Source organism: Kryptolebias marmoratus, linkage group LG14, assembly GCF_001649575.2.
Source record: "Kryptolebias marmoratus isolate JLee-2015 linkage group LG14, ASM164957v2, whole genome shotgun sequence".
Taxonomy (NCBI): Eukaryota; Metazoa; Chordata; class Actinopteri; order Cyprinodontiformes; family Rivulidae; genus Kryptolebias; species Kryptolebias marmoratus.
The window spans coordinates 18,169,772-18,184,628 of NC_051443.1; the positions used below are offsets into that span (position 1 = coordinate 18,169,772).

General features: G+C 42.7%; 1 protein-coding gene across 3 annotated transcripts in view; it reads left to right on the top strand.

The window, feature by feature from the left end:
* Positions 1 to 3,470, top strand: part of gnaz (guanine nucleotide binding protein (G protein), alpha z polypeptide) — a 31,320-nt gene extending 27,850 nt beyond the window's left edge. For all 3 annotated transcript variants that reach the window (XM_037979511.1, XM_017410706.2, XM_037979512.1), the window contains one exon: positions 1,415 to 3,470. In XM_037979511.1, coding sequence (XP_037835439.1) covers positions 1,415 to 1,759 — 345 coding nt within the window. In that variant the 3' untranslated portion in view covers positions 1,760 to 3,470. The remainder of the gene's footprint in view (positions 1 to 1,414) is intronic.
* Positions 3,471 to 14,857: the final 11,387 nt, after the last annotated feature.

The window sequence follows — 14,857 nt, forward strand, 5'->3', positions numbered from 1 at the left end:
CATCACATGAGCATGAGCTGCCTCACAAGGCCGCGCTCGAACAGACGGGTCTTCTTTCACACTCGGGCCAACGTATATTAAAGATTGTGAAACTCTAACTTTGCAGAGTCTCTGTCACATCTGATATTGGGTGCAGCAGAATTAAATGAATCAGAAAAATACCAAATGCTGTTAGCGACGCCTCTGTTTATTTGTTCTGCGAGGCCCCTCCTGCTGGGACTTCAAGTCCGTGCACACGCAGAAAGCTCGGTGCATTTAATCTGATGTGGTTCAAAAAAAAAGAAAAAAAAAACTTGTCATTTAATAATTCAGATTATTATCTGAGGGGGAAAAACGTGAAATCTTATGACTGCGTTGCAAAGAGAAAAAGAAATTTAAAAACATGCAAGAATTGACACGTAGGAGCATGCTGCAGTTCTTTTTATCCTTCATCTGAGCTGTTAAGAGAAATATATGTGTTTAAAGCGCACGGTAGTGGTCATCAACTGGTGGTCCCTGGGCCGTATCTGGCCGGTGAGCGATTCCTGTTCGGCCCGAGAGTTATAAAATTGTTTCAAAGATTAAGAACCTAGCATGTCTTGAAGCTCAGCCCCCCTTTCCTGACAGCAAAAATAAATAAATTCGGTGTCGAAAAATAACAAAGGTGTGGACGTTTAGGTCAAATATTCCAAATAAAGCCAGAAAAACTGCGAGACCTGGTAACGACCCTTTAGCTCCTGGAGAATGTGTCAGGGAGGACTCTCAACTACTACCGGGTCCAAATGTTAGCTCCGTGTTTGTAAAACTGTTCGAACCATTTTTGTGTGTTGTGAGGTGAGGTAACTAGGGCGGCCATATTGTCTCAAGTTCGCTACCAATGCAAGCCTCTTCTCTGAGAACTTCGCTGAAATCCACCCAGTGGTTTGTGAGATATTTTACTAACAGACAGGCAACGGGCGCCCTCGCCTCTCAGCTGCGGGCGACAATCAAAGGCTCAGATGAAAAACTTCAAGCCTTTGAGGAACTCCTGTCTATCATCCTCTGATCATTATTTGTTTTTTTCTATGTTTACAGCAATAGTTGCTAAAATAATAAGTTGGCAACGTGTCCTCATTCTCCGTGTAGGGAGGGAGTTCTGCTTAAGGGTGTAATTGGCTGCTTCAGAGCCGACTGAGGGTTCAAACACAGGTCTGGGTCCGTCTTGAGTCTCAGATCTCTGTTGACACAACAGAAGAGGCGTACCTTGGGTTACCCAAGCGGACACCTTTCGCTGTGTGTGACTGCTCTCTTTGCCTTCGCCCTGACTTCCTGCCGAGGCCTCGCCGGGCCGATCTCCTCACCCCGGGCGCTCCAGGGTTGAACGGCGCCGCTCCTCTGCTCTTGTTCTCATGGTGTTCTCATGCTCCCATGTCTTCTGTCTGCTTGCCTCACACAGAGCCGCATGGCCGAGAGCTTGCGTCTGTTCGACTCCATCTGCAACAACAACTGGTTCACCAACACGTCGCTCATCCTCTTCCTCAACAAGAAGGACTTGCTGGCCGAGAAGATAAAACGCATCCCTTTGACAGTGTGCTTCCCCGACTACAAAGGCCAGAACACCTACGAGGAGGCGGCTGTCTACGTGCAGCGGCAGTTCGAGGACCTCAACCGCAACAAGGAGACCAAGGAGATCTACTCGCACTTCACCTGCGCCACCGACACCAGCAACATCCAGTTTGTGTTCGACGCCGTCACGGACGTGATCATCCAGAACAATCTCAAGTACATCGGGCTATGCTAGGACCCCGGCGCCAGGTGGGAGGCGAGCGGGGTTAGAGCGCAGGAAAAAGCGGCTCGGCAGCGTTCGGCCCGCCGTCAGGTTCCGCCTGCCTGATCTCTTCGCAGCAGAGAACCTGCAAAAAAAAAATCAAAAAGAAAAAAAATTAAGAAAAAATGGAGAAATGAGGTAGCACGGTGGCGAGGGACGAACGATACTGTAGATTCAACCGTTTTTGATCGAACCATCCGAGGCGATGGGTTTGAGGTGGGAGTCCTACCCTACGTGTTTGCACTGATTATGAGTATGCAGAGACACACACACACACACACACTTATCATTCGTTCACAGTCGAGCTCTTGTTTGACGAGGCAACGCCGGGAAATTCAAGACCCCACCCACCCATCCATCCGCCCGTCCGACCGCTCGCCCGTCGAACCCGAGACTGAGCAGAAGGTCTGCGCTGGCAGGCTTCCTTTACTTTTACCTTTTTCACGTCATCCCGCCCGAGTCGGTTCAATGCTGCTTCACCGAAAAAGTAACGTCGACAAATCAGCGCTGCGTTTTGGATCTGAAACAGGCGAAGATGTAGGGAAGTGATGCCACAAGGGTTTTCTGCCAAAAAATGATAATAATAATAATAATAATTAAAAAAAGGAAACTGCCACAGCCTCAAATTAAAGCAAAGTATGTTTTCAGCACACTATTCCTGTTCTTTTCCTCTGGTTAGCCTTCTAATGTTCAATTTTTTTATTTTTATTTTTTATTTTTTCACCCCTCCGGTTTGTTTTTGTGCTTTAAAAACAAAAAAGGAAAACGAAAAAAAAAAAAAAAAAAAAAAAGAAAACGTCTCTCAAACCTGCTTCTTTCTCAGCAGGTCACTGACTTTTAATACCAAGAGTTTATTCCACGAAGTATTGACGATCATTCCAGCGAGAGACGACGGAAACAGTGCCAAGATTCGACTGTAAATAAAACCCAATCCGATTCGTCCATTTCTGTTCGGTTTCTATGGACAAATACATGAAAACACGGCAACATGCATGATTTTCTTACTTTGGGATACTGATATCATTTCTTTGGAATTATCGTTTCGTTTTTTTTTGTTTGTTTGTTTGTTTGTTTGTTTTATTCATTTCTCTTGGTTTTGAATAATATATTCCCCAAAAATATATAAATATATATATATATATATATATAAAAGTCAAACACTGTGTACCATTGTACAGTTCTCAGAGAGGAATCTATTGAAAGAGAGATATATGGTGGTAGTATTGTTACGACGGCGGTGACGACACTTTAAAGGTTTAACGGTGGATCAAAGATGGTGAAGAATTTTGAAAACTCACAAAAAACCTTGAGAGTTCAATCTTCCCCGCATTATTCAAAATGGAGGACGGGGTGGTGGTGGTGGTGGGGTTGTCCGTGGGTACGATGTGTAAATATGCTGGTGGGGGGGGGTCAGCTCTTTGTTCAAACGGATTGAACGCGAAGGTTGAGTTGGTGAGACCGGGGCGAGAGACGGCCTGCCTCTTCTCTCTCTCTCTGTCTCTCAATTTTTCTTTTTTTTTTTTTTTTTTTTTTGGGGGGGGGGGGCAACTCAACCAAGGGCTTCAGGTTTGACTTTACAGGATGTCCACTTTAACAACAACAACAACAACAACAAAACAACAAAAACAATGAGTTAAGAAATATAAAAGGACGATAACTATGAATAAAACAACTTATGCAAATATTTATGTTGTAGTGAATGTGTCTTTGGGTGTTGATTGTTGTCTTCAAACTTGTTCTGGAGGGGAATGTTCACATCGTTCTAAAGAAAAAGGCCCATTCCGCCTCTCCTCCTCCCGCCCGGCCACTCGTCCTTCTTCTTCTTCTTCTTCGGCTAGAATTATGCACCGGAGCTGAAAAAAAAAAAGGGACGTCCTGTACGAGAGACACGCTTCCACCCTCGGCGACCGAACTCCCGACCACCCCCCCACCCCGTCCGCGTACAATGTAGCCGCTGGAGCAAGAAACATTTGGGCATGAAGTATGCAATTAAAATACTCCTGAATGAACCTGGCCTCTGTGTGGTGGGGTGACGGGGCGCGGTGGCGAAAAGGATTCCACTCTAATTGGTGTATAAACTCTAGCTGACCTAAAACAAAAAAGGTCTGTCACATGCAAATCCTTCCTAAAAATCATCCATAATTAAAGGCATAGTATTCATTGACGGAATGCATATCACACCTTAGGCTAAGATCGTATAGTGGGAAGTGACTGAGTTGTAGCCATTTTGAAACTAATGCAACATTGCAAGATGTCCCACTCAGAGTATGTGTTGTGAATGACTCTCAGCTACTACCACATTAAATATCAGCTCCATATCTGTGAAACCATCTGAGTCTCAGCCGTTTTTGTGTTGGCCAATGTTGATTAGCTGTGGTGGACATCTTGAATTGCACTGACTCCAAACAATAATCAGGTCTAGATGTACATCCGATGATTACTTCCTGAAAGTTTCATTAAAATCCGTCCAGTGGTTCATGAGATATTTTGCTAACAGAAAAACACGGTCGACTCCAGCAGTCAGCAACAAAGTTTTAGGCTAAAGTCTTGCGCAAAAAGTAGCGCTTGGGGTTAGTGTTGTGTACGACTCTCAGCTACAACCACACCAGATTTTAGCACAATATATGCAAAGTTGACTGAATGATAGCCAGCTTGGAGTTTACTAAAATGAGTTGACCGTGGTGGCCATCTTGAATTGGGTTGGCTGCAAAAATTAATCAGCTGTAGATATAAGTTAAATGATTACACCCTGAAAGTTTCATTAAAATCGGTCTGGTGGCTCATGAGATATTTTGCTAACAGACAAACAGAGTTGACTCCAAACAATTAATGGCATATTTCTAATTGTGAGCTTAGTTAGCACTCAGATTATGTATTGGGGATCAGTTTCAGCTACTACCACACCAGTATTTAGGTTAATGTCTGTAAAATTGACCGAGCTTTACCATTTGGGTTTTTTTTTTAGATCCAATTGGCTGTGGCAGCCATTTTTAATTAGTTTGGTTCTAAAAGTCAATCAGCTGTAGATGTTCATCCTATGATTACTTCCTGCAAATTTCACCTAAATCTGTCCAGTGGCTCATGAGATATTTCGCTAACAGGCACACAAACACACACAGACATGGGCAAAAACATTATCGCCCGCCATGGGCAAAGAATGCATACAGTGTGTTGTTTTTTTTAATTATCTACATTCCTGTGTGAAAAGCACGGATACTCTGCTGGAACTGATTTCGGCTACAGAGGGGGGTTTGTTTGTGGGGCGAAAAAAACAAATAAAACTCTCCAGTGAGAAAAAGTCCGGGGACGAGTTTCTGCTGGGATCGTGTCCTGTGACCGTCATGTGGTCAGGAGGGCGGGGGTGTCATCTACAAAAGACATTGAGCTGCTTTGCCACAAAATATATGGGTCCAATACTTTTGTCTTGTTTTGCGAGTCTTTTTCTCTTTAACGGTCCGAGCTCTCGTCTGATAACTAAACTGCAACATTTCTGCTTTAGCTAACAGCAGCAAAAGGCTAGCTGATGGTAGCAAAAGGCTAGCTGGAGGGGAAAAAAGTAGCAGGGTCGTTAAACGCAGAAAGGAGCAAACGGCTGGCTAAAAGCAAAAGCTAGCAACAGGCTGCTAAAACACTAAAAGTATTAAAATGTTAGCTAAAAAAAAATACAACAGAAGCTACAAGTAGCAACATGCTAGCTAAAAGCTAACAGTAGCAACATGCTAGCTACAAGTAGTAACAGGCTAGCTAAAAGCTAAAAGTAGAATAAGAAGATAAAAATGGTATGCATAATGTTAAAGCTGATTTTTTAATTGTTTTTAATGTTTTAAAGGAAATTTCAATTTGGAAATTGTTTGTAAATAAAGTTAAATATTTTTAAGAGTTACAAAAACTAAAAGTCATAGCAGCCATTTTCGGAATGAGCTGAATGATTAGATTTATGAGATGCCGAAGTAGTTACAAACAGAAGTATTATAAATGTTAACAAATATCTAAAACGATCCTGTCTCTCTGCTGCTTTGTTGGATTTAATGAAATTCGGAGAGTTTCCTCATAGATGAGCGTGAAAAAAAGAAAAGCTTTGTCTCCAATGAGAAGACCTGAGATTTGTAATCGTCTTTGTGTTTATAATAATCATTTAGATGGTTTGCTTTTAAAGAAACAGAAGCAGAGTTGAGCTGAAAAAGTTCTAGGTCCTTTCTTTGTTGTTGACTGGCACCAAACTTTGCAAAACTCCCATTTCCCTCTGGTTGTATCTCGTCGCTGCTGACCTTCCTGCTCCCCTCCAGTCGACCCGCTGACCCCGCCCCCCTCCGTTCATCCTCCCTCCTGCCGATCCTCTCTTCTTGTCTGAGAGGACACTGAGAGCTGCCGTCAAATTATCGACCCCGGCTTTCCTCGGAAGGAGCTCCTTCTTTATCTGCTTTTATCTCGCTGGTGAAATCTGCCACTTAGCACTTTGGATCTTGTTCTTCTTCTTGGCGGAGGCCGGTCTACCCCTCGGCCTCCTCGGTTCGCGTCTCGATAAGCCGAGCCTCGCCCCTCCAGGCTCAACAAGCTGACCTTTGGCTCCTCGTCTCCTCCTCTGACCCCCCCCTTCCCCCCTCCCGCCCTGAAGCATCAAGATCTGCTCCTAAATGAAATCTTTAAAAGGAGGAACGAGAAGACTTAACATCTGGCCCTCTTGAACCATCCTCCCCGTACTGGACTGATCTGTTTCCTGATGAAAATCATCGACCCCCCCTCACCTCTCTCTCTCAGACATCTGGACATGAACCATCTGTCTCTGCCTCAGTCAGAACCGCTGATCTCCTCCCTTCTTTCCCCAGAAGTCCTTTAGGGTGGCGGGGCTCCCAAACCTTTCTGCTTTCCACCCAGAAAGCAAAGCAGCAGGTGAGTTGATGCCAAACGAAACACGTGGATAAAACAAAACCTAAGAACAAAAACAAAAGAAAAAACAAACTCGAACCGTGACAAAGACCAGAACCCAGAAAACCAACGCAAGCCGCCGCAGACGCCCCAAACATGGACGGTTGAGGCGTGACGGCGAGGCCAGTTTGTTGGTCCCCGTCCTCGTCAGTGAGGCAAAGAGGAAACGCTTCAGATTGTTCGAGGACGCTTTCGAAATCCAGCCTCACGACCAAAACACACAAAAAAAACGTGTTTACCATCATAACTGAACCCAATGATGTGTGCAATCTGACACCACGCTCCGTTTTCCTTTTGCCTGCTAATGGACGTTAAACGTAAATACAGAGAAATGTCTACTGCGATCACCATAAACAACTGTTTAGATGTCTTTAATAGGCCAGATCCAGCCGCAGGAAAGTAACTTTCATTTGAAATGCCTTATATTAGGTTTAACTTGTTGTTTTCTTGTTTTAGCCAATCAAAGTAAAGGTTTGACATTAAAAAACATATTAGTATAGTCGGAGAAAAGTATTTTGGGATAATCCATCAACTACTTAATAATAACCTTAAAGAAATATCCTTTAAATTAAAAGTCGCCTACCTTTTTTTGCATCACAGACCGGTTTCATCTGAGACATCTTTCTCACGGACTAATGGGGAAAACGTCTTTCTTCAGCAAAGTTTTTGACTCTTTTTTGCTCAGGTTAGCTTGTAGGTTTGGTGAAAAATAACTCAGACAAGAGCAGGAAAGAGGGATGAAGGGATGTGGTTCTTTTTCAAAATAAAAGACCCCGCAATCTAAGGATTGGTTATGGACCCTGGATTTATGTCAGCAAAACAAGTTGGAAACAAACAAAATAAAACAACTCATTTCTGCATGAAAAATGCGTTTAAATGTTCTGACTCTGGGCCTCTGACAGACACAGAGACTCTGAAACAGAGCCAAACTGTTTCTTTTCCTTTTTTTTTTCTTTTTAGCAGACAAAAACAAACAAACAAACAAAGGTAGCAGGTCAGCCACAGCAAGGCAGGATTTGTTGGCATCTTTGCCTTAAAGTAAAGAAAATAAAGTTATATTGCTCTGACTGTTTTTTCATCCAATCCGAACTTTAAACGCAGTCCTGCAGGGCAAGCAACAAAAGTTAGATAAACTCCAGAGAGGTCTCTCTGTTGTATCTTGGGTTGGAAAATATTACAAAAAAAAATCAGATCGAACCAAAACAACATGCAGTGTTAATCAAATCTTGATGCGAAATAAAAAAGCAGCACAAAACTAAAAACATCTGTGAAACACTCACTCAGCTTCTCAGCTGCTAGTGGGGGGAAATAAAACTGAATACTGACATCCAATGGGGGGTTTTCAGGGCACAAAATATATGACAAACCTGCTAGCCATACAGGTATGTGTCATCCAGAGATGCCGACTGTTCTGTAGCCCCTGAGAAACTCAGAGCGCTTCGGGGGGGGGGGCACATAAACATCTGTGCCAGCATTCCTTCTCCGAAGCCAGGGGTACTTACAAATGAAGGCCTAGCAATTATTGAAGGATTGCACATCGCCCGCCACCTTTTACGCCAGAGCTTCAAGCTAAAGTCGTCTTTGTTGAGAGTTGAACTGCAGCCATTTTGGTTAAGCTTTAATAAGATTATGAGCAAATTGAACGACTGGGAGATAAAGTTAGAGAGGCCAGACTGAGATGGTTTGGACATGTGCAGAGGAGGGACAGTGGGTATATTGATAGAAGGATGTTAGAGATGCAGCTGCCAAGAAAAACACAAAGAGGAGACATATGGATGGAGTTAGAGACGACATGGAGGGAGTTGGAGTGAGGACAGAGGACAAAGAGGACGCAGAGGACAGAGTTAGATGGAGGAGGATGACTCGCTGTCCCGACCCCTGAAAAGGGAACACATGAACGAAGAAGATCTGTAAAATTTACGGCGGTTCAGCCATTTCTTTGTGTGGGCAAATGTCAGTCAGCTAATTGCAGAGGCACGATCAGTGACTATTTCCTAAAGGTTTGTTTAAAATTCACCCGAACACAGAAAATAAAAACACAGTCGCTCCGCCTTGGCCTTTTGGCAGCAGGGAATCATACGGGAGAGAGCTTTAGTGAATCTGAGCATGAAACTGCATTTCCAGGCACGAGGTTTTTGTCAGAGCACATGTGCGAAACACATGTTAGGAAACAAACTGACAGGCACACGACAACAACCAAACCCATCTGCCCAAACCCCCGGCCCTCAAGGAGCCGATGACGTGAGTCCCCCCGTTCCAGAGCCAGCCCGAGCCAGGAGGCCTCAGCTGTGATGAACGGAGACAGAAACATTGGGAACTGGCTGTATCAGCGTGCGTGGCTGTAACGTCTCTGCGGATTTGCCCGTTTGACGGGCTGGGAAGCCGTCCAAGGTGGACCCTGTGCTTGCCAAGCGTCAGCCTGGATCTGCCTCGGCCCTTCAAGACCGCGGAACACGACGACAATGGGGCGTAGGGATGTTTTAGATTAAAGCGCAAAAGACCGTGATTTTGTAAAACGCTCCGCAGCTCGAGGGCTTCCGGGATGAATCCGATTAGAGGCCTGAATCTTATTGTTTCTCTCTCTTTAACTTGTAGACTCGGGGACGCAAACACAACTCCCTTCACTTTGTTCCAGTTTTAGGCAAACATAAAACGGCCCTCGCCTCCGGAGCTTTACTAAAACACACCATCTGTGTTAAACTAACACTTCAGATCCTTCAAAGTACAGTTTTGCGGAAGGATTTTGACCAGTTAACATCTTACCTGTTGCAGATGATGGCTCTACTGACTGATCTCAAAACTTTCATCACAGTTTTCTGTGAATGTTGCGTCCGAGCTTTCATGTTGCGCGGTTATTTACAGAGAATTCTCTGGCTCTTCGCAGTGACAGGTAGCTGTAGCACGTCTTCTGGCAGGGATAGCATTAAGTTCCAGCTGCATTAAAGTTGTTTTAAGACAACAGTGATCCACTTTGGCTCTGGCTAGCTGTTGGCTCATTTGTCAGGTCGGAATGATACTCCTTTCTTCCAGATTCAGGTAATTGAAAGAGCGATGCACAGCAGGTAAGATATTAACTGTTCATAACCTTTCCTCGGAATCCAGTTTGCTTTAAAACAGCTCAAGTTTTTCAGCCCTTTAGCTGTGCAGGTACAAGCTGTCCGTTCCCCTGATTGATAGATTTTGTCTTTAAACTGCGCTCCCAAACATATTTCAGGTGTTTTGGAGGCTGTGCAGCGCGGCCCCGCAGGGAGGATTAACGCGAGGAACGATAAACCTGCTGACTCTGACTCCCGTTTCCTGCCCTGGCATCGAGACGAGCCCATTATCTGTTCGCTTTATTGGCAATCGTGTGTATTTATTAAAAGGCGTGACACTGATTTGCAGGGATCCACCAGTAAGTGATTTTCATCACCAGCTGGCATATGACATGAAATGACTAGACTGGCTGCGTAACTCTGATTTGGCAGAGCGGTGCCAGGAAGTAGGGGTGTCTCTGTTAACCGCTGCTTTATTCTGAACCATAAAAAGAAATGTCAGGTTATGTGTTGTGAATGACTCTCAGCTACCAGCACATCAGGTTTCAGCTCAACGGCTGCAAATCTGTCGCTTAAACGTTGATTAAATGAACATCCAATGATTATTTCTGTGGATTTCATTAAAATCTGCCCAGTGGTTCATGAGATGTTTTATTAACAGGCACAGAAACACTCAAAAACAAAACATTGTTGGCCACATCTACCTTTCGTAAACCCCGGCGTGCTGTGAAATGTGATAAATATAGCTCTAGAGGTCTTTCTGTTCTGCTAAAAGGGAATTTCTGATCGTCGACAGATTGACTCCTGCAGTCACAGTAACTCAGGAGGGGACACAAAGCCCAAAAAGTCCAGCTAAAGTCAGATGCTTTTAACTATGAAAGGACCACCCGGGGATAAATGGATAAAATATTAGTCCTCAGAGCACAGACGGGGTTCTGGATTTATGAATAAACGCTTCCTGGTAAGTTAAATGAATGTTTGCTTTTTTTTAATGGCTCTTAGACCTACAAGAGTAAATCATCTCTTCAGATATAAAACATGATTTGGATCTATATAATTTGAATTTGTAAGTAACACATCTCAAAAGAGACGAGACAGGGACAAAAGAACGCCACAAAACAGCTGGAGGAGCGTTTTGCACCTACTTAGGTTAATTAGCTACAGGTCAGTAAGAGGACCCGGCATGAAAAGAGCATTTTAGAAAGGCTGAATCTCTCAGAAGTAAAGATGGGCAGAAGTTCACCTGTTTGAGTCTGAAAACAGTGGAACAGTTTTAAAGTATTGTTCCTCAAGAAAAAATTAGGAAGACTGAATATTCAGTCGTCTACAGTTCATAGTCTGGTTCAGGAACACTTCTACTGATGATTGTCTGTAAACACAGCTCACTGCTTAAAGCTCTATCAGGCAGAGAAGAAGCCAGATGTGAACTCCATCCTTAATGGCTGCCTTTTAAAATAAACTAAGGCAAAGAGGAAAACTGTTCTGAGGTCAGACGGATCCAAACTTGAAATATTTTGGAAACAACGAACACCACAGCCTCTGTACTAAAGACCAGAGTGACTAACCGGTCTGTTATCATCGCATAGTTCAAAAGCCAGCCTCTCTGATGATATAGGGGTTCATTAGTGCCTATGGTGGGGGCAGCTTACAGAAGTTTTAGAACATGTGATCCTGAGAGACGTCTTTTCAGGGAAGACCTTGCATGTTTCAGCAAGACAACGCTAAACTGCTACTGCATCCATAACAGCAGCATGGCTTCACAGCAGAAGAGTCCAGGAAAACATTTAGTGCATCATCAACAAACCTAGTGAAGATCCAGGACTGTAGAACAGCTGGAATCCTCCACAGACAGAATGGGACAACATTTCCCTCCAAAACCTCCAGCAGCTGCTCTCCTCAGGTCCAGATGTTTGCAGACTGATGGTAGAAGAAGAGGAGAAACATGGACCAGGAGCAACTTTTTTTTAAATGTGTTGCTGCCATCAAATTCAAAATTACCTTATTTCTTTTTTTTTCTTTCTAAAAATTGGTACAATTTCTGACTGCAAATAAAACATGGGTTTATGAGATTTGCGAATCAAAAACTGGATTTTTATAACCTGATTTAGCATTTTCACCTGTCGCTTGCCCTCTTCTTGTTTCAGTTTTTGGACGCACATCTGGACCCGCACCGTTAGAAACGTAAAACACATCTGCACCGCTCTCAGTAACCAGACGAAGAGGGAGTGGATGGCAGGATGGGATCGAGGAGGGTGGTGCTGCTGGTGGTGGTGGTGGGGGGGGGAGCATTAGATGCCAGATGACATCTGCTGGGTAACAGCTCCCACAGTTGCTCACACGAAGCCCCGTGTGATCACAGAATCAGGGCTTTGTGATTTCGACATACAGGGGGGGTTCTTTCCCTGTAATGGCTGCTGCCTGCAGGCTTTATGTGCAAGCTACAGCTGATCACCCTGAAGCACTCTCAGTAGCTGCCTGAGTAAAAAAAAAAAAAACAACTTTTAGTACTGGTCACAATCTCACAGAAAAAGGTCTGATTAAAGCACATTATTTAATTCATCCAAGTCAATAAGTACAACCCATCATGTACTTTGCATATTTTTACGACTATATTCCAGTTGCTGTAATTAAATAAAAGTGAACGAGGAACAGCTAATGTGTGTTTTATTTGTGCGAACTGCAAGGCTTTCAAAGCATGTATTGTTTGGTTCAAAGTACACGCTTAATTGTTTCAGATTTTATATGTTTTATTCATATTTTTATGAAAGATTAATGCATTTTTTTTACTCAGTAGCTTCCACGTCTTGAGCCCAGGTGATAAAAATTTAATGTCGGATTGTTTCATTAGACCGGACTAATAAAACACACCCACCTAATGAAACAATTCAACATTCATTTTTCATCACCTGGGCTCAAGACGTGGAAGCTACTGAGACAAAGCTTGTTTTTATTTGTCATAAAAAATATGAATAAAAGATATGAAATGCTTTATAATCAGACACAGTTTGGTATGTCTGATTTGTTCAGTGCAGAGAAACAATTTAACATTAACTCTTGGTGAGAAGTTCACATGACACGGAGCTTATTTAATAAAGTGTCGTTGGTTCTATAATTTTGGTTGGTTCAGTTTCCTTTGCGTTTGTTTTGCTGGCTGCATGTTTTTGCTTCTGTCTATTTGCTGTGATTGCAGCATCTTATGGAGTCCAAATGAGGTGGCAGCATCCCTTTAAATAATTGCCCCAGACCATTTAATTATAGGACTTTAGTTGTAATTATTCTTTATTAGAGAACACATTTTAAAAGATGCAAGCTCTACGTGCTCTTATGTTGCGTGTGTGAATAAAATGTAGTTTTGTCTTCAGTTCCAAAGGTTCAATTCCTTAAGTTGGGGATTTGGCAACACAGAACTTGGTTTGGTCGGCCTGAAACATGCGGTTGTTGTTCATCCATCCACAAAGTCAACGCAGATATCCAAACACAAAGATGTTTCATTTCAGTTCGATTCAAAGTGGCAGGAGAACACGAGCAGTTCGCTAAACCGAACTAAAACGCCACAGGTAGTAATTTGTCTGATAATTTAACACATCAATGATGATTGGGGGGTTGGGGGGTGGGAGGGGAAACTGCATTCACTTTGTTAGCTGCACAGCACCTAATTGCAGCAATAAAAAGCTTAAAGGTGTAAAGTCGTAAAAACACCATGCTGGGGTCATGAGAGGATATTCAGGAATCACAAGAAATGTAAAGATAAATGCTATTTTTATTTTTTGCTGTAAGAGGTTTAAAGAAACACTGTCACAGATGGATAAAATTATTATTATTATTGTTGTTGTTGTTGTTGTTATTATTAATATTATTATTAACAATTAAGCTCAGGGGCCACGATGGTTCATGAGACGCCATAAAGAGGCAGAAAGAGAGTCAGCACAGGCGGTGGGAGGTTTGGATCAACTTTAAGGACATTCAGTGCTTGATATCATGCTGAAAGGATTAATTCTTGTAAATTGAGATTCCCACCTCACTTGTCAGAATGTGGAAACTTTGGACCGTAATAAAGTATTTAAACTGTCCTCTAGAGACACCTGCTGGCTGCTGCTGTCCTCACACCCTGTGTTCATCCTGATGGATATATTTACACACACACACACACACACATATGTTTGTGAAGAAGCTCAGAAAGGGTCAGACTACTCTACAACCTTTCCTGCTGCTTGTTTTCCTTTAAACCACGGCTATTTTGCTGAACAAAAGCCACTTTTGTCTTGAATGTATCTCCTTTTTTTCCTGCAATTCCAGCCGTGATTAAATGATTGTCCTTTTTTTTTGTCATGGCCTTCTTGCAATTCATGGGTCCTAAAGGTAATTATTAACATACAGATAAAATCACGTGATTATCAAGAACATGCGATGTACGCTGAAATAGGGTGAAGGTGAGGTTAAGTGCTCTTTATTCGTCACATCCTTCCAAAGAAAAGAAAAAATAAAAACAGCACTATATGTGTATTAGTCGTATGTTGTTTGGATTGCAAGACGTGCTGTAAACCGTAAAACTGTTAGCTGTAATGTGCCAACAAGAGTGGCCAAAAATCTCTTATAAAACCTAAAATATGACGCAACAAAGCCTTCTGGAAGTTATCTCCATTTACTGTAATCTTGACTGAGTTTCGTTGTTTATCTGTTGCTCCTTTTTTGGGATGTTTGGCTCCATGGAAGTCGTTGTTTCTTAAAAAGATAAATTATAGGCTTACCTGATTGTAGGTTTGGCTCATTTTTTTCTTCAAAGATGCTCCACAGCGTCAGTCGAAGGGGGGCGAGGAGGACAAATAGGTGGTGGGCACAAATCTACAGGGAGCTGTAAACTATATTTCTTTTGGTTGTAATAGATATCTGTTCTTTTAAAAAGGCCTGAAGTCCAAAAAAATCATAGTTTTAAAACACATTCAGTAAAAAGTTGCTCAGTTTGGCATGTCATTTCTATAAAATGCTCAATTCTTCCAATCATTTCACAGAAAGCAGTGGTTTACAATTACCAACCTCCGATTAGATTAAGATTATAACCTCAATTTAATACAATCTGTGATGATGTTTTACGGTGAAACCTTCATAAAGC